Source organism: Rhinolophus hipposideros, assembly GCF_964194185.1.
Source record: "Rhinolophus hipposideros genome assembly, chromosome: 21".
Lineage (NCBI taxonomy): Eukaryota > Metazoa > Chordata > Mammalia > Chiroptera > Rhinolophidae > Rhinolophus > Rhinolophus hipposideros.
The window spans coordinates 36,845,096-36,869,459 of record NC_138067.1 but is presented as its reverse complement, the minus strand read 5'-3'; the positions used below and the strand labels follow the sequence as shown (position 1 = coordinate 36,869,459).

At 35.1% G+C, this 24,364-nt stretch overlaps 2 protein-coding genes across 5 annotated transcripts in view; one reads left to right on the top strand and one right to left on the bottom strand.

Moving 5' to 3' along the window:
• The window catches only part of ZNF569 (zinc finger protein 569), a 31,246-nt gene extending 10,259 nt beyond the window's left edge, over window positions 1-20,987 (top strand). For all 4 annotated transcript variants that reach the window (XM_081031956.1, XM_081031957.1, XM_081031954.1 and 1 more), the window contains 3 exons: window positions 10,151-10,277; window positions 10,606-10,701; window positions 18,191-20,987. In XM_081031956.1, the coding sequence (XP_080888082.1) occupies window positions 10,151-10,277; window positions 10,606-10,701; window positions 18,191-20,016 (2,049 nt within the window). In that variant the 3' untranslated portion in view covers window positions 20,017-20,987. The remainder of the gene's footprint in view (window positions 1-10,150; window positions 10,278-10,605; window positions 10,702-18,190) is intronic.
• On the bottom strand, window positions 846-1,285 carry LOC308490135 (small ribosomal subunit protein eS25-like). The gene has a single exon (XM_081031960.1). The coding sequence runs from the start codon at window positions 1,239-1,241 to the stop codon at window positions 864-866; it is 378 nt and encodes a 125-aa protein (XP_080888086.1). The 5' UTR covers window positions 1,242-1,285; the 3' UTR covers window positions 846-863.
• Window positions 20,988-24,364: the final 3,377 nt, after the last annotated feature.

The following is a 24,364-nucleotide window of genomic DNA, read 5'->3' as shown; positions in this document are numbered from 1 at the left end:
CCACTGGAATGTGAACAGAGAGAGTGTTTTATTGGTTTACTGCTGTACCTCCAGCCCCTAGAACAATGCCTGGTAAACTGGTTTTTGTGAATATTTGTGGTTTTAGTGAATCAAATTCACAGTTCCTTATTCTTTATTTTACTCTTAGAATAAATGACATCTGCCTCCTCTTCAAGGATGATTCCTTTTATTCAGACTTCATCCTTTTTCTTCACACTTTGGAATCTTTCTCTTTCAGATTTACTCTGTACTCTCAGATAGTGAACATATCTCACGTTGTTGCCTTTCCACCCTCAGCTCAAAGCTTTGCTGTTTTGAGATATACCTTTCTTTGGCCATATATTCCTACCTAGCAGCTTCTCTATGTCTCTAGTTTTTCCCCTCAAACTCAGTTAACTTTCAAAATTAACTCACTTGTATAACCAGCATAAGCAATAGATCAAGAAATAGAACATTACCCTGACACCCATTAGACTCCTTCTGTACATTTCCAAGTCATTACCCCCACCAGGGGTAACCACTGTTTAACTTCTATCATCATAGATTATTTTTGCCTATCTTTTAACTTTATATAATCTATGTACTCTGTGTCTGGCTTCTTTTGCTTAATATTATATTCATCAGATTCATGTTGAATTGTTGCATGTATTTGTAGTTCAGTTAATCTCCTTGCTCTATATTATACAATTATGTGAATACATTATGTGAAAAAAGTTGTTTATCCATTTTATTATTGATTGACATCGAGGTAGTTTTTATTCGGGGACAATTACAAATATTGTTGCCCTGAACTTTCTTTTTTTTTTTTATTTGATTTAATAAAGTTTTATTTTTCAAAACGTACAGTTGGTGGGACCTGTTCTTCATGCATCTTCACCAGCAGCTGGGGCATCCCCACCCTTGGTGTTTCTGGTGTAAATTACTTGAGCTCGGTGTTTTGAAACTAATTTAATAAGTCCTTTACTAAGGAGCTCCTGAAGGGCTGCCCTGGCCAAAGAACCGCGGATCTTCAGTCTCTCAGAGACAAAAGCTGGTGTTATAAGCTTATAGTTGGGAACTTCCTTATAGAGTTTGTCATATGTCGCTTTGTCAAACAAGACTAGGTTATTGAGCTTGTCCCAAACTTTGCCTTTGGACCACTTCTTCTTTTTGGCCTTGCCTCCAGATTTGTTCACTGGGTCTTTGTCTTTCTTGGCCGACTTTCCAGCATCTTTCTTCTTCTTGTCGTCTTTGGGCGGCATGGCAAAGTGCGGACAGCAGAAGCTACGACCGCAGCTTCGCTAAGATGTCGGACAAAAAAAAAAAAAAAAGGACTGCCCTGAACTTTCTTGTAGATGTCTTTTGATAGACATAGGTACACATTCCTTTGTATATACCAGAAGTAGAATTACGGAGTCATAGGTTATGCATAAGGTCACCTTTTATTGATACCGCCAAACAGTTTTCCAAAGTGGTTGTCCAAAATAACTTTTTTTTTTTTAAGATTTTATTGGGGAAGGGGAACAGGACTTTATTGGGGAACAGTGTGTCCTTCCAGGCCTTTTTTCCAAGTCAGGTTGTTGTCCTTTCAATCTTAGTTGTGGAGGGTGCCATTCAGCTTCAAGTTGTTGTCCTTTCAGTCTTAGTTGTGGAGGGTGCGGTTCAGCTCCAGGTCCAGTTGTCGTTTCTAGTTGCAGGGGGCACAGCCCACCATCCCTTGCGGGAGTCGAACTGGCAATCTTGTGGTTGAGAGGACACACTCCAACCAATTGAGCCATCCGGGAGCTCAGCGGCAGCTCAGCTCAAAGTGCCGTGTTCAGTTTTAGTTGCAGGGGGTGCTGCCCACCATCCCATGCAGGAGTTGAGGAATCCAACTGGCAACCTTGTGGTTGAGAGGACGCACTCCAACCAACTGAGCCATCTGTGAGGCAGCTCAGCTCAAGGTGCCGTGTTCAATCTTAGTTACAGGGGGCAGAGCCCACCATCCCTTGCGGGACTCGAGATGTTGAACCAGCAGCCTTGTGGTTGAGAGCCCACTGGCCCATGTGGGAATTGAACACGGCAGCCTTTGGAGTTAAGAGCCTGAGCCACCGGGCCGGCCCAAAATAACACTCTTAATAGCATATGAGAGTTGCAGTTACTCCAAGATAACCTTCTTGAGCATATTTTCTACACTCACTAAGTTGCCTTTTTGGCATATATTAAACTCATAGGCAGTAAAAGAGAAGCTCAACTAAATTTGAGTACATAAAAATTATTCTCCTTTTGATACCATTACCATAAATAAATTGCCAAAACTTGGCAAAAATTTTAGTAATACATATGGCAGACCCAATATGGTGTTTAAATACATATTTACAAACCAAATTAAAATCCAGTAGAAAACTGCATATGGGACATGAAAAACAAACTCACGATTGAAAAAATAAAGAAAAAATGCCCAATAAAACTTGCAAATAATAATAATAAAACTAATATTGTTAATTAAAATTTTATGTGGATGTCCTTATATGTCATATACTCTTCATTAGGAGTCCATTTTCTATTTATTTATTTATTATTAGTTGAAAAACAAGCATAGAAAGATTAAGAAACTTGCTTAAGGTCAGACTCATCAGTAAAGGATGTAATAGAATCAGGATTCAGTCCCAGGCACTATGACCGTGAAGCCTGTTATCTTAGCCACTGCTGTCCTTTATGACCTCAGCCTCGCTTGTGATTAATAAAATGTAAATTTTACATTAGATTAGTCCAGTTTTGTAAAAGTTCATCATATCTCAAATCTGATCACTTGTCAATATTTCCATGGATCTTGTTGTAATCTAGGCCATATCATCCCTTTACCTGAAAGGTAGTTCAATAGTTACCGAGGAAGGGCTCACTGCCTGACATGCATAGAAGCCAGTAATGGCTTTTGAGAAAAGAGAAACGATGTATTGTGAAGTCGATGGAAAAGTAGGCAAGGCTCAAATCTGTTTTCTCAGTTGAGGGTTTGGGTGGAATTTAGCACTGGATCTTACTAGACAGTGAACGCTTTGCATCTGAAAGGGTTCTGGCTTTCGGGTTCCAGTCATGTCCTAGTGTGGGGATAGAGAGAAACTGGTTCTGGATATAATTTGCAACATGTTCTCCCCTGGGCATGCTTTGGCTGCACGACTTGAAATTTTATGTTGTCTCTGAAAAATGACTCATCTTGTAAGAAACAAAATAGGGACAGTTTGAGCTGGTTCTGCGATTACAATAACTGCCTACTAATAACCCTGCATGCATTCTTAACAATCTATAATCTATTCTCCATAGAACAACTAAAGTGATAATTTAAAATCTAAGGCATTAACTTATTGGCTTTAAACTATCTAATAGCTTCTCATAACATTTGGCATAAAATTCAGATTCCTTAGTGTCCTCTACAAAACCCTTCCTGATATGCCTTCCCCCTGTGTCTTTACCATTATCTTCTGTTACTCTCTCCCTCATTCACTGTCTTTCAGCAACACTAGATTTCCCCTGCCCTGCTCCCTTGGAACAGACCAAGTTTATCGCTGCATCAGGAACTTCGAACATGCTATTAAATGCTCCTACCCTAGATATTTATGTGAGTGACTTCTTCTCATCATTCAGGTCTCAGCTGAAATGTCACCGTCCTCAACAAGTCTACCTCTGAAGACTGGAAAAGACTAATGGCCTAGCTTAGCAGTCAGGCATGGCAGCTTCCAAGGAGTTAAAGAATGATCATTTATAATAGGAGGCCCGGTGCCCAGCCAAAAATCTGGAAAAGGGGGAGAATAAATGTTGGGGTAGAAGAGTAATAGTCTGTGCTATAGTATTGCATTGTTCTAGATTCTGTTTTCTTCTTTTTAGTTTTAGATCAATGTTGGTTTCATATATCCTTTTAAATTATTCATTTCATTGAGCTTTTCCATTGAGATTGTTTCATGATTTTTAATTTTGTATGTATGTTTTTATTTTTTTCATTAAACTTATTAAACATTTGCTTAACTCCTTATTTATACTTAAAATATCAACTTTTAAATATGGAGATTAATGTATAAGAGTTCTAGATTTCTTATTTTAAGATTAGGCTTTCACGTTTACCAAATTATTTTTCTTAAGTATTTTCTTCAAATTTATTTTAATGATTTCTTTTTGGATTCTCCCAGTCTTGAGCTGGGTGCAATTAGGATTTTCTTGCAAAATATGTGGTGTTGGTTTTTTAAAGAGTTTTTTATTATTATTGGGGAAGGGGAACAGGACTTTATTGGGGAACAGTGTGTACTTCCAGGACTTTTTTCCAAGTCAAGTTCTTGTCCTTTCAGTCTTAGTTGTGGAGGGCGCAGCTCAGCTCCAGGTCCAGTTGCTGTTGTTAGTTGCAGGGGGCGCAGCCCACCATCCTTGTGGGACTCGAGGAATTGAACTGGCAACCTTGTGGTTGAGAGCCCACTGGTCCATGTCGGAATCAAACCGGCAGCTTCGGAGTTAGGAGCACGGAGCTCGAACTGCCTGAGCCACCGGGCTGGCCTTGTAGTGTTGGTTTTTAAATTTTGTTTGTTTATTGATCCATCTTCCTGAGGAGAATACAGCCACCTGAGGAGAAATCTGAGGCTGAAGCAGTATCAGCAACAATTTATTTTCTTTGTTCCTGTCCTTCAATGTGATTATCCTAGGACCAGCTTTTTGCATCATGTTTTTTCCTCAGCCGACTTGTTCACCAAGTGCTTTGGCCAAGCTTATTTTGGTCTGTATCCCAGTTAAGGGGAAATTCCAACAACCCCTTGGATTTCAGGATTTGATTTGACAATTTGCCTTTGGTTTCTTTTAAAAATCTTTTTCTTGCTTTATTGAGATACAACTTACATGTAACAGTGTGTAAGTTTAAGGTGTACAACATATTGATTTGATATACTTATATACTACAAAATGATTACCTCCATGGCGTTAGCTAACACCTCCATTCTGGTATGTAATTATTATTAATTTTTTTGTGGTGAGAACATTTAAGATCTCTTGTAGAAACTTTCAAGTACATAATACGTTATTGTTAACTATAATTACCCTGCTGTATATTAGATCCTCAGAAAGTATTCACCTTATAACTGGAAATTTGTACCCAATGACCAACATTTCCCCAGTTTCCCCTAACCCCCATCCCCTGGCAACCACTATTCTATTCTGTTTCTATGAGTTTGACTGGTTAGTATTCCACGTATAAGTGAGCTCAAAAACTATTTGTCTTTCTCTGACTAATTTCACTTAGCATAATGCCTTAAGGTCAACCCATGTTGTCCCAAATGGCAGCATTTCCTTCTTTTTCATGGCTGAATAATAATCAAATATCTATCTATCTATCTATCTATCTACCTACCTACCTACCTACCTACCTACCTACCTACCTATCTATCTATCTATCTATCTATCTATCTATCTATCTATCTACCTACCTACCTACCTACCTACCTACCTATCTATCTATCTATCTATCTCTCTATCTATCTATCTCTCTATCTATTATATATTATATATTCATCTATCTATCTATTATATATTCATCTGTAGACAGACACTTAAGTTGTTTCCACATCTTGATCATTGTGAATTAATGTTGCAGTGAACATGGGGATGCAGATATTTCTTTGAGATCCTGATTTCATTTCCTTTGGATGAATACCCAGAAGTGGGATTCCTGTATCATATGGTAGTTCTAGTTCTAATTTTTTGAGGAATCTTCATACTGTTTTCCAGAGTGTGTGTACTAATTTACATTCCCACCAACATGACTTATTAGCTGTTGGAGTGTATTCTTTAATTTCTACTTATCTGTGAATTTTCTACCTGTTCTCCTGTTACTGGTCAGAAAAGATATGTGGTACAATTTCAGCCTTCAATTTGCTAAAACTTGTTTTGTGACACATCAAATGATCTATCTTGGAGAATGTTCTGTATATACTTGGAAGAATATGTATTCTGGTGCTTCTGGGTGGTATATTCTTTATATGTCTGTTAGGTCTGTTAGGTCCATAACACGTCCATATACCACGTGGTCTAAAGTATAGTTCAAATCCAGTGTTCCCTTATTTGATTTTCTGTCTGCACAATATATTCATGGTTAAAAGAAGGGTTGAAGTCCCCTACTATCATTGTCTATTTCCTCCTTCAGATCTATTAGTATTTACTTATTATTTAGGTGCTCAACGTTGGGTGCATATTTAGTTATGATTGTTATATCTGTTTGTTGAATTGACCACTTTAGTGTTTCATAATGACCTTCTCTGTCTCTTATTACAGGTTTTGTCTTAAAGTCTATGTTGTCTGATATAAATGTAGCTACTACCCCTGCTCTCTTTTATTTTCTACTTTCATGGAATATTTTTTACCATCCCTTTGCTTTGAGCCTATGTGTTTCCTTAAAGCTAAAGTGAGTCTCTTGTACAGAGCATATAGTTCTTTTGGGTCTTGTTTTTTATCCATTGAGCCACTTTATGATTTTTGATTAGAGAAGTGAATCTGTTTACATTTAGAGTAATTATTGATGGGTAAAGATTTACTCATGTCATTTTATTCATTGTTTTATGGCTGTTTTATAGTTCCCTTGCTGCTTTCTTTTTCTGTTGCTGCCTTTTTTTTTTTTTGTGAATAGCTGATTTTATGTAGTAGTATGCTCTGATTCCCTTCTCTTTATCTTTTGTGTTTCTACCATAAGTTTTGTTTGTGGTTACCATGATGCTTACATAAAACATTTTATAGACATAACATTCTGTTTTATGCCAGCAACAACTTCACTTTGGTCAGATACAAAAACTCTACCCACTTACTCCCCTCTTTTATGTCTTTGATGTCACAGCTTACCTCTTTTTATATTGTGATTCATTGACAAAATATTGTAGCTATAGTTATTTTTAACACTTTTATCCTTTAACCTTTAGACTAAAGTGCTTAACACTCCACCATACTACAGTATTAGAGATTTCTGAATTGGCTATATATTTACCTTTATCATTGTGTATATATTTTTATGTTTTCATGTTACTAATTAGCATCCTTTCATTTCAGCATGAAGAACTCCTTCAGCATTTCTTGTAAAGTAGGTCTAGAGGTGGTGAACTCCCTCACCTTTTGTTTTGGGGAAAATCTCTCTCCATTGCTGAAGGGCAACTTTAGTGGATAGTGTACTCTTGGTTTGCAGGTTTCCTTCTTTCAGTACTTTGAATATGTCATCCCACTCTCTCCTGGCCTATAATGTTTCTGCTAAAAAATCTACTGTTAGCCTGTTGGGGGTTCTCTATAAGTTATAAGCTTCTTTTTTCCTGCTTTTCATATTCTCTCTTTGTCTTTGATTTTTGACAGTTTTATTTTAATGTGTCTTGGAGAGAATTTCTTTAAATTGAGTGTATTTGGTAAACTATGAGCTTCATGAACTTGGATATCAAAATCTCTCCTCATATTTGGGAAGTTCTTAGGCATTATTTATTTAAATAATCTTTCTGGTCCCTTTCTCTCTCTTCTCATTCTGAGATTTCCATAATGTGAATATTGTTGCATTTGGTGATGTCTCATAATTCACATAGGCTTTCTTCACTCTCTTCATTCATCTTCTCAGGTGATAATTCACAGTTCCTGTCTTCTAACTCACAGATTCTTTCTTCTGCTTGATTTATTTTGCTGTTGATGCTCTCCATTGCATTTTTAATTTCATTCATTGTATTCTTCAGCTCTAGAATTTGTTTGGTTGTTTCTTTTTCTCTTTGTTGACTTCCTCGTTTTATTCATATATTGTTTTTCTGATATTGTTTAATTGTTTTTCTATGTTTTCTTGTATCTCTTTGAATTTCTTTAAAACAGCTATTTTGAATTATTTATTTGGCAAATCACAGATCTCCTTGTCTTTGGAATCAGTTACTTGAAAATTATTGTGATTCTTTTGTGGTATTATGTTTCCTTGATTTTTCATGTTCCTTGAAGTTTTCCACTGAAGTAGCAGTCACCTTCTCTAGGCTTTACTAACTACTTTCAGGAGAGAAAACTTTCATCAACCCTGCTGGGGATTCTCAGAGCTTCTATGGATATACCCACTCCATTCTTCTTGCTCCCTTTTGTGGCAGAATTTTTAAGTTTGTGTCTTCTCTTGAGCCTGTAACACACCAGGCAGCGTGCTTGCTGAGAGCCTCCCTTTTGTTTCCCCAAAGGCAGCACTAAAGCTCACGTTTGTGGTCTCTCCCTGGCCTGCAGATTTGGGCTGGCTCTCTGCACAAGTTCACTAGTCATCTGCCAAAGCTCGCTCTCACCACCACCATGGGGCACACACATAGGGAACCAGCTACAATGTGGGGGTGAGGCCTGCAGAACTCTGGGGGTGCCCATGGGAGCACACCAAGAAGCTCATGGGCAGGTTCTTGATGGAGTTACAATGCTGTTAGTAGGCTCTGTGTCCCTTTAATGCCCTATGAGAGTTTTATGTTCCACTCTCCCAGACTCTTCCTTCGTCCAGTCATGCAGCTCAGAATTCAGTAATCTGGATGGGGCAAGAGAGAAATGAGCCTCTTTGGCATTATCCTGCACAGCTAGGGAGCCAGGTGCTCACTCCATACACTCTCACTTTCCTCTATGGATGAGCTCCTGGGCCAAGATCTCTCATGGCCCTAAGCTTTGCCACCTTGGGAGAGAGGCGATGCGAGTAAAGTCAAACTGTTCTTACCATCTCTGATGAGTCCAAACTCATTTTTTGCTTCAGTGGTGTGCTGGAACTTCTCTGCTGGAGACCTGGACTTTCACAAAGGCTCTGTCATCCATGGGTGATTGTCAAAGACAGCTTTTTCCAGGGGCTCCTGGACCATGGCCAAGAGGGACCAGAGTTGGTTCATGGGCTGCTGCAGTGTCCACAGCTGGGACTGAGGTCTGGATGCCTTATTACCCAATGCATGGGTGGACAAGACTCCCCCCGAGCTCCTTGGCATATGGTGCTGGATTCCACAGCTCTCACAAAGGCACTTTTGCCCATGCATGGATGCCAAATTGTTGTTGTAGGGCAGGGAGGAGCAAATGAGGGGTGTGTTATTCAGTCATAATCACCTTTGGTTTCTGAAACCTGTTTGTTTCAAAGGCCTTGGTCTTCAGCAGAAAAGGATTCCAAAAGAGGACTTCCCATTAGTCCCACAGCCCACTCTGAACCCTTAATGTTAGTGGATATCCATGTTCATAGAGTTCTTTTAGGACCTAGAAATAAGTTCTTAGAAACATTGACTGTGAATTAGCTCCTGGTGACTTCTTTTTATCCCACCCATCTCTCATAGAAATTCTTCAAAGGCAAGAAATATGGACAGCTCCCTTTGTTCTAGTACTATTGAAGATTTTTTTTCTTCTTTTATATTCTTTTGGACACTTCAGGTTTTAACTAGGAAAAATGTATTATATTTCTAATATTCAAATCATACTGCTTTTAAGAAATTTGTCAGTACCATCTCATTTCTGAAACTTATTCTAAAGCTTTTAAAATAATGTTTTCTCATAGTTCTGTTTGTAATTCTAGTTCAGAACATTAGAAAAACCATTAATTAATCTTTTTTTCTTTGTTGGTATTTGTGTAATTCTGTAACTCTCTTTTTTTCAATATGTGTGAACTCTGAACAGTCACATTCATTTTCATGGCTGCAGACACCTACTATAGGCTTATGAACAATAAATCCTCATTTCATTGTAGATTTCTCTTGATCTAATGAACAATATGTCCAACTGTTCAATCAATGTATATCTCTAGTTGGATATCCTACCTTACTACAAATTTTGCATATCCTTCTCTCCCTGCTTTGCTTTCATCCAAATCCTGTCTTCATTTTTTTCCTGCCTCATTGAATCACAGGCATCTAGTGAGTTCCCAAACTAGTTAACCTCACTCAGTAAAGTTTTATATTCCCCCCTTCTTCCACACTCAGTATAAATTAGTCCCTGAGATTTCGCTAACCCATGATGGTTATTAAAGATATGTGTTTGCTAATTCAGTGAATGAACATAAACTGACAGGATGTTGCTAATATGATATTTTGTCTTTTAGAAAATAACAAAACCAGGTAAACTTTTTAAAACCTCTTCCCTGTGCATACCATGAGAACACAGTTCAATATGTTTCGCCCGCAGCATCTAAGATGGATGACTTAGATTGAGTCGGAGTGTGTTGTTACAGGGAACAGTGACATTCAGAGATGTGGCTATTGACTTCACCCAGGAAGAGTGGCAGCAATTGGATCCTGCTCAAAGGAACCTGTACCGGAATGTGATGCTAGAAAACTATAACAACTTAATCACAGTGGGTAAGGATAGTTTCCTGTATAACCCAAACTCTGGAAGTAAAGTTGCTTTATTCCCCAATTTTCTGAAATGTGTGGAACCTTTAAATGTTAGAGTGAATTTGGCCTTTAGATGCTTTCATTCAAATGAATGTGCATGCTGCAGCTTTAAAAAAAAAAAAAAAAGAAAAAGGTCCTCTTTCATTATGATTCAACGGGCAGCATCCCCAGACATCCTCAGAAACCACACTTTTCTTGTCCTTCAGAATTCCTTGTTTTCCTGTGCCAGCCTAAATTCTTGAATGATTCTTTGTTCTAGTATTTATGCCTCAATCTTACTCCCCTTTGACAGGCTGTCCATTCTCCAAACCTGATGTGATTTTCAAATTGGAGCAAGAAGAAGAACCATGGGTGGTGGAGGAAGAAATGTTAAGGAGACACTGTCCAGGTTAGTGGGAGGGAATCAGACAGGTGAGGAGGGGCCAGGACTTTTTAATAGTTAATCCATGAATCGTTAATGCCTCTGAAATGTTCTTCAAAGATATTTTCCTAAAGACTGTAGACTTTTATAGTGACAATTGGTATAAATTGTTAGTAGAAATATAAATTGTTAAAATTTCCTTGGTGGGCAAAAAAAGACTTGGCAATATCTATAAAATTAGAATTACATGTATGTATGTGTATGCATGTGTATATATGTATCATGTATACACACATCACACATCTACACACAAATACAAGCATATATACATGACAGATGTAGCAGAAAATGAGGTGTCATTTCTAGATAAGATTCTTAACTTCTTTCCTCAGAACTTCTTTCCAAGGAACCTGAAGGACCAGTTGGCCTTTTTACCTGTATGTTAGATATCAATATTTTGTAACTCATTTCCAACTTTACTTTGATAATCGTTCTGTTTATCGTACCTTAGTTACATAGGATCCTTCCTTTTTGCTTTCGGATATTCATGGAATTACAGTTGTTCAAACAAATGTGTTAACATTTTTAGTCCTTTACTTTCTGCTTTCTTTTGTTCCTTCCATTGTAAATGCCTTAGCATCATATTTTGTACCCATAATCATACTTCCCACTGTATTTTTAGCTTTTTCTTTCATACTTTAGTAATGGTTACAACCTTTTTACTTTAAGAAAAGTTTTAAAGACTGTGCTATTTTCTGTTAGCTCCCATTTTCTGCTACATTTGTCATGTATATATGCTTTTATTTGTGTGCAGATGTGCGATGTGTGTATACACACACATATACATATATATGATACACATATACATTTATATGCATACATACATGTATTTCTAATTTTATAGATGTTGCCAAGTCTTTTTTTGCCCACCTAAGAGATTTTAACCGATTTATATTTCTAGCAACAATTTCTGCCAACATAGTCTATTGGCATTTTTAAAATCTTTTCTGGGCCAGCCTGGTGGCTCAAATGGTTGGAGCGCCGACTTCTAATGCTGAGGTTGCTGGTTCCATTCCCACATGGGCCAGTGAGCTGCGCCCTCTACAGCTATGATTGTGAACAACAGCTCTTTCTGGAGCTGGGCTGCTGTGAGTAGCTGGGCTGCTGGGCTGCTCTCCGGAGTAGGGGAGTGGTGGAGGAGAGGCCCAAAAAGGGGGGGAAAATAATCTTTCCCAAATTGATAGATGCAAAATAACTTATGGTAGTTTGAATTTGCATTTCGTTTGTGGTGAGTAAAGGCAAGCATCCTTCCATGTTTTTAAAATCTATATTCCTTTATGAACAGTTTTGTCTTTTGCCCTTTTTCTGTTGTTATAATTTTTATCAACTCAACATGTAATGTGATTAGCCCTTTATTGTAAGTTTTTCTAGTATTTTTTCACAATTGGTCATTTGAAGTACAATTCATCTTTGACGTACTTTTACCCACCTTGAGTTTTTTAATGTTCATGTAGTTAAAATAACAATCTTTTCTTACAGGAAATTATCATGATTTTTTCCTTTAATGTATATGAGTGAATTATATTTACATATTTCTTAATGACTCATCCTCACATTTTTGCTATGAATTTAAATAATTGTTCTTTTTCAGGCTTTGAAGTCAATGTTACTTTGGTTTCATAAACAGAATTTGGAAGCTTTCTTTCATATTCTGGAACACTTAATAGCATTGGCATATAAGTTCCTTAAAATCTTGGTTTATCTTACCTGTTGAACTAACTATTTGGACCTTGTGGATTATCGAGGGAAGGTTTTTTGACATCTTTTTCCCATTATTCCTTTTGTAACTCTTCTATGTAAATGTTTTTATGTATTTTGGCATTAATTTTTGATAATAGGTTATATTTTTCCAGAAAATTATCTGTTTAATCCTGGTTTTCAAATTAATTTTAACAGAGTTGAACAACATAATTTCCATAAACATTTTTTTCTTTATCTGTAAACGTTTACCATATATTGATGTTCCAGGGTCATCTGTTACGTTTAACAATTTATTTCATCTGTATTTTCAAATCTGTTGCTATAAAATTACCCATAATGTTCTCTTCTTATTTATGTTTTCCACTAAATTGTGCAAACTTCTCAGCCAGCCTTATCAAATATTGGCTCTCCTTCATTCTCTGTACACTCTACTCCTGGGACTCCTGTTAGTTATATTCCAGACCTTATTTTTCCTCCATATATGTTTTTTCATTTCCTTTGCTATTTTCTACTTCCTACGTCTCTGTGTTGCCTTGTCAGTAATTACTTCAGATATATCTTCCAGTTGATAATTTTCTCTTCAGCTCTTTTTATTCATCTTTTCAACTCACTACTTAAAAAAAATTTTTTTTTCAATAGCAGTATTTTGTATTTTTAGAAATTTCTTTTTTTTTGCTTTTTTTTTCACTCTTTCTTGTCCTTTCTAATAATTTCAGCTTTGTGTTTTTGTTTTTTGCTTCTTTAAAAATACTCTACATCACTCTTCTGTATTTTGTATCTGACAATTCTCATATTTTAAGTCCTCAGGTTTAAATATCTTGTTTTCAGTGACTCACTTATACTTGCTTGTTCACATGCTTGATGATTGCTGACTGTGAATTGAAATTTTAGAATCTTAGTTTCCGACAATGTTATTGTCCTAATAAATTGGGTTGCTTTCTTCTGAAGACAATTTGCATATGCTTTTGGTGGGTGCCAACAAACATTACCAAGTGAGGACCATTACCATTATCGAGTTGTATATTCTTTGAAGGTCCTGACTTTTTGTAGAAACCTCAGTTGAATTTCTCTTTCTTATTGCTGGCCCAAAGCTTATACTTCACTTAACAGGACTTTTGTTTACCTAGGTATTCAAGTCACACCCATTCTTCAGCTTGCTTTCTAATTCCCTCTCTCACACCTGGTTTTGGCTAGTAATTGTTTTTTTTTATTTTATTTTTCATTTTTTATGTATGATGCTGAGGTGTGATTGGTGGAAAGTATTGAGGTGTTCTTGGAAGACTTCCTATAAGCCCAGGGATGCATTATAATTTCTGTTCTATCCTTCTTGTTTTGCAATCTGAGGTTACCCTACCATAATGTCAATACTAAAAGTCCTAACTAGTCTCTCTCTGTCTCTCTCTCTCTCTCTTTTCTCCATCACTGGCATGGTGTTCTTTGTTTCAGGTGGCTTTATTTTTCCCTTCCATTTCTTTTCTTGGTTCTGCCATTTAATTGTTTTTAATCCCTTTTTGTTTTCTCGTTGTTTCTTCCTTTGTATTTATATTTTGAACTCCTGATTTATAGGTTCTATTTTCATTAAGTTTTTTCATTCATGACAATATGTTTAATCAAGGTTTTCATTTACTATGTGCCATAATTGTTTTCACTTGTATTTTTGTCTACTTTCTTTATATCGTATTTCTATTCTTTTTTTTTCTCGTAATATTTTTTATAGATCTGATACCAACACCTTCTCATTTTTGAGTAAGGATAGTTCTTCCTTGACCTGCTTTAAAGAAGGGTGATGTTGGGGAAGGAAAATGAGTGCTTTGATCAAGAGCAGGGATTAGTAAACTATGGCCTGTATGTCAGCCACTTGTTTTTGGTAAATAAACTTTCATTAGAAGACAGCTACACACAATCATTTACATCTTGTCTATAACTGCTTTTACATTACAACAGCAAAGTTAGTTACATCAAAAACTATACGACCTACAAAGCCGAAAATACTTACAGTCAGACCCTTTAAGAAAAAGTTTGTCAACTCGATATATATGATTGCATCTGTGCTTCATATTGAAGCCCTTTGTTCTACATGATTGTGTATGTTTAGGCTTTATTTATTCTTATCTAGAAAGAAACTGCAGCTGCACATCTTCTCATAATTGAATTTTACATTCTTACCCCAGTAGACTTCTTCCTAAAAAGATAGTATGTCAGAATGTTTCCTTGTGCAGTCCTGGCTTCCCTGACATATCTTGGGATATCCAGTCTCCTGTAACCAGTCTACATTCCCAAATTTCAATGTTGTAATCATGTGATAATTAATTCTGCCTTTCAAGACGTGATACCGTGTTTCCCCAGAAATAAGATCTACCCCGACCATCAGCTCTAATGTGTCTTTTGGAGCAAAAATTAATGTAAGACCCGGTATGATATGATATGACATGATACCGGATATAATTTAATATAATAAATATAATAATATAATAATATAATATAATATATAATATAATATAATATAATTAATATAATTTAATATAATGTAATATATTCCAGGTCTTATATTAATTTTTGTTCCAAAAGACACATTAGAGCTGATGGTCCAGCCAAGTCTTGTTTTCGGGGAAACATGGAATACATTTGACACTGTTTTCTCTGCCCAAGATCAGCATGAACAGCTGCCTTTTTGTAGAATCCTTTTTCCTCTGTTGCAGCCTTCACTGTATTTGTCAACACTAACTCATTTAACATAATTTGGGTTACAGCCATCCCATAGAATCAATGAAGAATCAGTGTCTTTTCATTCTTCTTGTAAAGAGGAAAAGAGATCAGATACTTTTTTATTACATCATCTTAAAACATGGAGTCTTTTCTATAACATTTGATTTTTTGATCTTGCCTTGGGAATTCTTTTTCACTTCTGCTTGGATAGTACCTTAATGACCTAATCTTACCTTCTCCCTCAACATCTTTTGCTTAATTGAGCTTGTCTTTTTCCCCTAACTGAAGTGACCCAAAAGCTTAGTGTTCTGCCTTCTTTTTTACATTCATAGTCTGCAACCAGATCTCTAACCTTACCTGCTTTACTATTTCACAGGAATTTTTCCCTTACTTTATTCTGGCAGAGAGGGAGAAAAATCTCCATTTTCCCATCTTGGAGCTAAACAACAGGGGACTGTCTGTGTCACCATTCAATATGTAGACTTTCACTTATTTTCTCTATGCTTGAGCCAGTTCCTTTTCTCTGTATTCTTCTGCCTAGTGTCCCTGACTGTAGAGCCTTTCAGAGCTTCCATTTTTTTCGAGAGTAATCTTTCATCTTCTCTAGGGTAGAGGAATAAATAGTCTTTGTCTTTGCTAGTTTATATCTTTTTCTTTATCTCATATTAGTGTGATTTTAGATGGGATTAGAGATAAATTTTATGTATTTATTATTATCATATGTAAACTCAATTTCTCACTCTTTATCCCTCCCCCGCTCACTATACTTACTCCCTATCCAGTCATGCTAGGTAGACTCTTTCAGTTTTATGTTCCAACTCTTTCATCCGGTTTTTACCTTCCTGTTGTTTGTTCTTATTTTATGAATTACTGTATTGTTCAGAACAATTTCATTTATTTACTTTTTAAAATACATAAAATACATGCTTATAGTATGATTTTTTTAAGTACAAAAGGATATATATTGAAAAGTAATTATTCTTTTCTTACCCATTTTCCCTCTATGGTGGCAACCCCTAGCATAATTCTCCTTAGAGCTCTTACTTGTAATTTCCAACATTCTTATTAAAACCACTTTAAGTTGATAGGTTAGCTTATGAATAATTGTTATTTTTGCTGTTAAATGTTCTTTTCCAAGAATGTGATATACCTTTTGTCTTAGTTTCCTAGGGCTACCATAACAAGCTACCACAAACTGGGTGGCTTACAATAACAGAAATTTATTCTCACAGTTAAGGAGGCTAGAAATACTAAATCAAGGTGTCAGCAGGGCCATGCTCCCTTTGAAACCAGAAGCCTCTTTCAGCTTCTGGGAGCCCTAGACATTCCTTGGCTTGTGGCATCATAGCTCCAGTCTTTTATCTTCACATGGCATTCGTTCTCCTTGTGTTTCTGTCTTTTCATGTGGCATTCTTTTTATAAGAACACCAGTCATACTAGATTAGGGGTTACTCTACTCCCGTATGACTTCATCTTAACTAATTATTTCTGCAATGACCCTATTTCCAAATAACTTCACATTCTGAGTTACTGTGGGTTAGGACTTCAACATATGTTTGTTTTTTTGTGTGTGTGGAGGGGATTGGGAGGACACACAATTCAACGCATAACACTTTTTCATTTTTTCAAATCTGTGTGCATTTTAAAGTTTTCTTATAATTTTTGGATATTTCTTTTTAAATTTATTCCCAGATTTTTAATATATTTTTTGCATTTGTAAGTGTAGTCTTCTGTTATATTTTTGTAAATAATTGTTTATACATATGAAGGTTTTTGAAACAATATTTACTATATAGTAAATTTAATGAGTTTCTTACTTTTTTTAAATAGTTTTTCAGTTGACTCTTGATTTTGCAGGTAAATCATTTTATTGTTGACAATGTTCATTTTACCTTTCCTTTCCAACTTCTTATACCTCTGATTTCTTTCTCTATTTAATGCACTATCCAGTACCATAGTAATGGTGGTATAGTACTCAACTTCTTCCTGACTATAATGTGAATATTTTGGGATTTTTCCCATTAAGTATGGTGCTAAGGTTTAAGTTATACTGTACTTTTTCTCGTTAAGTAAGTGTCTGTCTAGTCCCATTTTGTAAAGGGTTTTTTAAATGATAAATAGATGCTGAGCTTTATCATCTTTTTAATATCTTTGGGAATGATTACTTGAATTTTCACTTTTGATCTATCAATATATTTATAGTAATAGAATTTTTCTAATATTGAAACATACTTATATTCTTGGGAAAAAATCTATTCAGGTATGAAGTAGCTTATATTTAATGTGCTTCTGGGTCCCTTTTTTTTTCTTCTGGGTTATTTTGATATTTTATGTAGAATTTTTACATTGATATTCATAAGTGAAATTGGTGCTTTTTTGGTTGTCATATTTGTCAGGTTTTGGTATTAATATTGTTCGTTTCATACACAAAAAATTAGGAATTCTCTTTTTTTTCTTTTGTAGCATTTTGCACAGCATGAGAGCTGTCTCTTAAGTGTTTGTTAAAATTTCATATGAGTCTCTCTGGGCCTTTTCTATTTGTTTTGTTTTTAAGGGATTGTTTTTATATGTCTGTTTATTTTTTAGAATTTGATTTATATAGGTCTTCTATATCTTAAATAGTCAATTTGGTCATTTACATTTTTCAGAAAATTATTCACATCAAAGTTTGTAAAAGTGTATTTCAAAATAGTTTTATGATTTTAACTTCCTGTCTGTTTTTCTCTCATTAGTTTTTCTTACTTTATATGTAAATTCTACATTCTTTTTTATTTACCCAACAGTTTATCTATTTTCTTTCAGATCCCATTTAAAAGCAAGCAAGGCTATTTGTATTCATAAATGTCTACCTCTACTCATATCTGCTTTCCTGAAATTTTCTTAAGCTTAGGAAATAGGAGGTATATGCACCTGGAATTTGCTTAATAGTGGAAAACTAGGCCTTAAGCCAAGAATCAATTCTATAATTCTATAGCATATTTTTAAAAATATTCTTGATTTATAATCTTGGAGGAAATTACAAGTAATATTTATTTGCAAACTGTTTTAGGAGAAATATGGGGAATTGATGAGCATCAGAATATCCAGGACAAACTTTTGACACAACTTGAAGATAAGTTCGCAGAAACATTGACTGAAGAAAAAGTCAATGAATGTCATAAGAAATTTGCAAATGCATTTTATCCAAACTCAGACTTTTTTCATTCCAGTCACCATCTTTATGACTGTAACTTATTTGGAAAATGTTTAGAACATAATAATTTTGATTGTCATAATGATGAAAGAATCCTTATAAGAAAGGAATACTGTGAATATAGTGAATCTATAAAGCCATTTGGCAATAACTCATCCCATCTTGTAGTAACCCCCTTTAAGTGTAATCATTGTGGAAAAGGATTCAGTCAAACCTTGGATCTCATCAGACACCTGAGAATTCATACTGGAGAGAAACCTTATGAATGTAAAAAATGTAGAAAAGCCTTCAACCACAAGGAAAAACTCCTTAAACATCATAAAATTCACAGTAGGGAGCAGTCTTATGAATGTAATGAATGTGGGAAAATTTTCATTAAAATGTCAAATCTCATTAGACATCAAAGAATTCATACTGGAGAGAAACCCTATGTGTGTAAGGAATGTGGGAAATCCTTCAGCCAGAAATCAAATCTCATTGATCATGAAAAAATTCATACTGGAGAGAAACCTTACGAATGTAATGAGTGTGGAAAAGCATTCAGCCAGAAGCAAAGCCTCATTGCACATCAGAAAGTTCATACTGGGGAGAAACCTTATGCATGTAATGAATGTGGTAAAGCCTTCCCTCGAATTGCATCCCTTGCTCTTCATATGAGAAGTCATACAGGAGAAAAACCTTATAAATGTGATAAATGTGGAAAAGCCTTCTCTCAGTTTTCCATGCTTATTATACATGTGAGAATTCATACAGGTGAGAAACCTTATGAATGTAATGAATGTGGAAAATCCTTCTCTCAAAGCTCAGCCCTTACAGTACATATGAGAAGTCATACCGGTGAGAAACCCTATGAATGTAAGGAATGTAGAAAAGCCTTCAGCCACAAGAAAAACTTCATTACACACCAGAAGATTCATACTAGAGAGAAACCTTATGAATGTAATGAATGTGGAAAAGCATTCATTCAGATGTCAAATCTTGTTAGACACCAGAGAATTCACACTGGAGAAAAACCCTATATATGTAAGGAATGTGGCAAAGCCTTTAGCCAGAAATCAAATCTCATTGCTCATGAAAAAATTCATTCTGGAGAGAAACCCTATGAATGTAATGAATGTGGTAAAGCTTTCAGCCAAAAGCAAAACTTTATTACACATCAGAAAGTTCACACTGGAGAGAAACCTTATGATTGTAATAAATGTGGTAAAGCCTTCTCTCAAATTGCATCCCTTACTCTTCATCTGAGAAGTCACACAGGGGAAAAGCCTTATGAATGTGATAAATGTGGAAAAGCCTTTTCTCAGTGCTCATTGCTTAATTTACATATGAGAAGTCATACAGGTGAGAAGCCGTATGTGTGTAATGAATGTGGAAAAGCTTTCTCTCAAAGAACTTCCCTTATTGTGCACATGAGAGGTCATACAGGTGAGAAACCTTATGAATGTAATAAATGTGGAAAAGCTTTCTCCCAAAGCTCATCCCTTACTATACATATACGAGGTCATACAGGTGAGAAACCCTTTGACTGTAGTAAATGTGGAAAAGCCTTCTCTCAAATCTCATCTCTTACACTTCATATGAGAAAACATACAGGCGAGAAGCCTTATCATTGTAATGAATGTGGTAAGGCTTTCAGCCAAAAGTCACACCTTGTTAGACACCAGAGAATTCATACTCATTAGAAATAGAAACCCTGTGAATATGGAAAAGCCATCAGAAGGAACTAGCACCTCCTTGCACGTTACATAATCAGTTCTACTGCAGAAAACTATGAATGTAGGGAAGACTTTTGATGAAGTCACACATTTGTGAAACATGAGAATTATTTCCAAGATTAAATTGTATAATGAAAAAGTTGATTATCAAAAACCTTCAGCAGACATCTTATCTTATTGATAATATTTGTCATTCTCATTAAAAACTGAAACGATATCTGCTGTTCAGCTTATCAACATGATACTTGAGCTCCCAGCCAGTGCATTAGCAAGAAAAAGATTGGGAAAAAAAGAGAAACTATAAAAATAACCTTTTATATGAGAAATAGTTAATTAGAAAGTGTGTTGATATAAAATATCTAAGAAGAAGCACAACAATGAGTTACGATACATATATGTGTATAAAGTTATAAAACATTTTGAAGGGCACAAAAGAACCCCTTTAAAATTTAGAAAAATAACGCTGTCTGAAAAGATTTGACATTGTAAAAAATATAAATTCTTTCACAAATCTCTAATTTTATAAAGTACTTCCACTCAAAGTTTTCACCAATTAGTTGTACTTTAAGAATTTTACTTTACTAACAATTGTCACCCCAATAAATTTTTTTAAAAAAGAAAGAAATACAATTGTAGGTAAATACAAGGAATAAAAAAAAGAATTTTACAAAATGATTCAAAATTTTGCATTGGAATGTAAAGGACTACAAATAGCTCAAGAAAATGTGAAAAACAAAAGAAAAGGCAGTCTACTAGATACCATCACATACTTTAAAGGTGTCATTTAAACCATGTGTTCTTGATGAGTAAATAAATCAGTGGAAACAAATTGAGGATTGGAGGAAGGAGATGTGGGAATTTTGTATGTGATAATGCTACGGAAATAATTGGAGAAAGGATGGCCTATTCAATAAATGGAAGATTCATTTTAATGAAAAGTGTTAGCTCTCTAGTTTATGCCATATATAAAAATGAAATCCAAGTAGACTGAAGAACAGAATATAAAAAGCAAAATTCTTAAACTATGATGAAAATAGAATGTCACTTTAGAGTAACAGGATTTCTTTAAAAACACATACATACGGGACAATCAATTCTATTTTGGTGTATTGTCTTCAGAGCACACACATATGTGCACAAAGATATATATGTTCACTGCATCATGGCTTATATTACTCTAAATTGGATATAACAAATTTCTATTAGTAGAGAGATAGATCAATATGATGTGGTTATTTCTGTGATAGAATACAGTATTTAGTGAATACAAATTTTACATAGTTACATGGATAGATCACAATATATAATACTAAGAGTTAAAAGCAAAATGTACAATAAAACAAGACATACTGTTTGTATAAATTTAATAAAATAATGCAAAGAACAGTAATGTGTGTTGACCATGGATCCTTATGTGACCATGGATCCCACTTTTAGGAAGTGGAAAAGGTTTAGAGGGAGTTATATTTATCTGTAATATTTCTTATATAATGAAAGCAAATATGACAGTGGTAACAAATTTGGTTGTCAAATTGTTGCTTTTTTTGTATTCTTCCTTACCTTTCTTACCTATTTCTCTAAAAAAGAATCAAATGGGTGCAGGAAACGACCTATAAAAACAATTTGAAAAAGGATTCTTATCTTTGATCAGGTACTAACATTTAGAGAAAATTCTTTGCTAATACACAAACCAAACCTGAATTAAGATAATACTTTGCTTACTGTGTCCTCATAATATTAATTGGGGTAATAAAAATCAGAATATCGTATTCGTTTGAGGCCAGCTTTTTAAAATTTTAATTTTTATTACAAACACAAGTTCTTCCTTAGTTGAAAGTAGTAAAGAAATGAAATATTAAATTTTGGGGATAATTGACTGTCCATTTGGGTATGGAGGGAAATCAGCTGCATTTGGGTTGGTTTCAGATTGAGGGGAACATGCATACTATAAAATGTGATTAATGTCCTAATATGTCAGACCAAGAATAGTTACCTGAATCAGAGCAGAAGCAATTTCAATGTACAAATATCTCAGCAAAGATTTCTTTGGTTTCTGGATCCTTCAATGGGGATACAGATGCTGGTGATTTCATATGTGCCAGGTAAGGACCCAGTGGATGTGAAAGGTCATTTATTCCTGTACCATAGCTGTTTTATATAAGGACTTCCAAATATTTTTAGTACTCAAAGTTCCTTTTCTGTAGATAGCCCATTCACATATTTTGTCTATTTTCTTCTACTGGGACTTTCAAAAATGTTTTTATTTAGAAATAATTATAGATTTATAGGAAGTTGCAGAAATAATATTCTATAGTACTATTTAATTTGTGTACCCTACATCCAGTTTCCCCTAATGGTAACATGTTGCATAACTATAGTATCAAATGTGACACGTACAATCCACAGACCTAATCGTATGCGTATTTCACCAGTTTTACATGCACTTTGTGTATGTGTGCCCATGTAGTTCTATACAATTTTATCTTGTGTAAATTTGAGTAACTACCACCACAATCAAGATACAGAACTTCCAACACCACAAAGATCCCTTGTTCTATCCCTTTGTAGTTACACCATTCTTTCCTCTCCCTGCTCCTATTTCTAAATCCTGGCAACCGCCAATCTATTCTCTATAATTTTGTAATATCAAGAGTTCTATAAATGGGATCGTACACTATATAACCTTTTGAGATTGGCTTTTTTTCACATTTGGATTGTTTTCAATTTGGGGTTATTACAAATAAAACTGTTAATGAACATTTGTCTTTCATTTTATTGGTTGATTTGTTCTTTTGTTCCTCTGTTTCACTTTTTTTTACTGTGGGTTACTTGAGCATTTTTTAGAATTCTACTTTGATTTATCTATATAGTTCTTGAGTATATATATATATCTCTTTGTACAGATTTTTAGTAGTTGCTCTAGGTATTACATTATACATACATAACTTATCACAGTCTACTTGTGTCAGCATTTAACCAGTTAAAAACTTTTTATCTCAACTGAGATCCTTTAATTTTCCTACTTTATTGTATAATTGCTTTAAATATTTCCTCTGTATACCTTAAGAACTACATAAAACAGTGTCATTTTTGCTTAAACAAGCTAACATAATTTAGGACACTCAACAGAGATAGTCTATTAAATGTGCACATGTTTTTACTCTTGTCATTCCTCATTCTTGATATTCCATGTTTCCTTACTTTATCATTTCTCTTCTGCTTAAAGAACTTCCTCTAGCCATTCTTTTATTACTTATTTATTTAGGCTTAAACAGCATCTGTTTCTCACAGTTCTGGAGGCTGGAAACTCAAGATCAGGATGCCAGCATGATACATTTCTGTGGAAGCCCTGTTCCTTGTTCACAGATGACCATCATCTCATTGTATCCTCACAAGGTAGAGAGCAGAGAGGCAGGAAGCTCTCTTGTGTCGCTTTTTATAAGGGCATTAATCATTAGTGAGGGCTCCACCCTCGTGACCTAATTAACCTCCAAAGGCCCCACCTCCTATCACATTGGGGGTTAAGATTTCAGTATATGAATGTGTGGGCTTGGGGGCACAAACGGTCCACAACAAAGCCACAGACATTTTCTGTATCCCATGGAGGATACAGAAGGTTCTCAAAGTGTTATCCTGAACCAGCTTCATGGGCACTACGTGGGAACTTCTTAGAAATGCAAAATCTTGAGCCCGACTTCAAACCTACTTACTTGAATAGGAAACGGGTAGTGGGTGCCAGCTATGGATTCTAACCAGCCTCCAGGTGATTGTGATGCACGACTGCCACTGCAGGATTATGTCCTTAGGTCAGGAACCAAGCTTGTTAAAAGTTGAAACCCTGGCACATGACTTATAGTTTGTTTTTTGCTTTTTAAATTTTTGGAATCATTGGTGCTGTAATTTTATTTTTTATTAACACACAATTTATTAGTTTTAGGTATACAACATAGTAAGTTAATATTTATATAACTTATAAAGTGATCACCACAATAGGTCTAGTAACCATCTGTCCCTCTAAAAGTTATATTATTTACTATGTTCCTTATGCTATACATTATGTCCCTGTGACTGACTTATTTTATAGCTGGAAGTTTGTATCTTTTGATCCCCTTCACTTTTTTTGTCCCTGCTTCTACCCTTTTACCCTCCCCTTTAGACATTTTTACTTATTTTTTATGTAAAGTTAAAGTTATATTTCAACTAGAACTTACCAAACTGGCATTTAAATTTAATTTTATAAGAAACTGAGTCTACACAAAAGAGTATTAAAATTTAATGTAACTAGGAATCTCTGAAATTAATGTGTACTTGATGT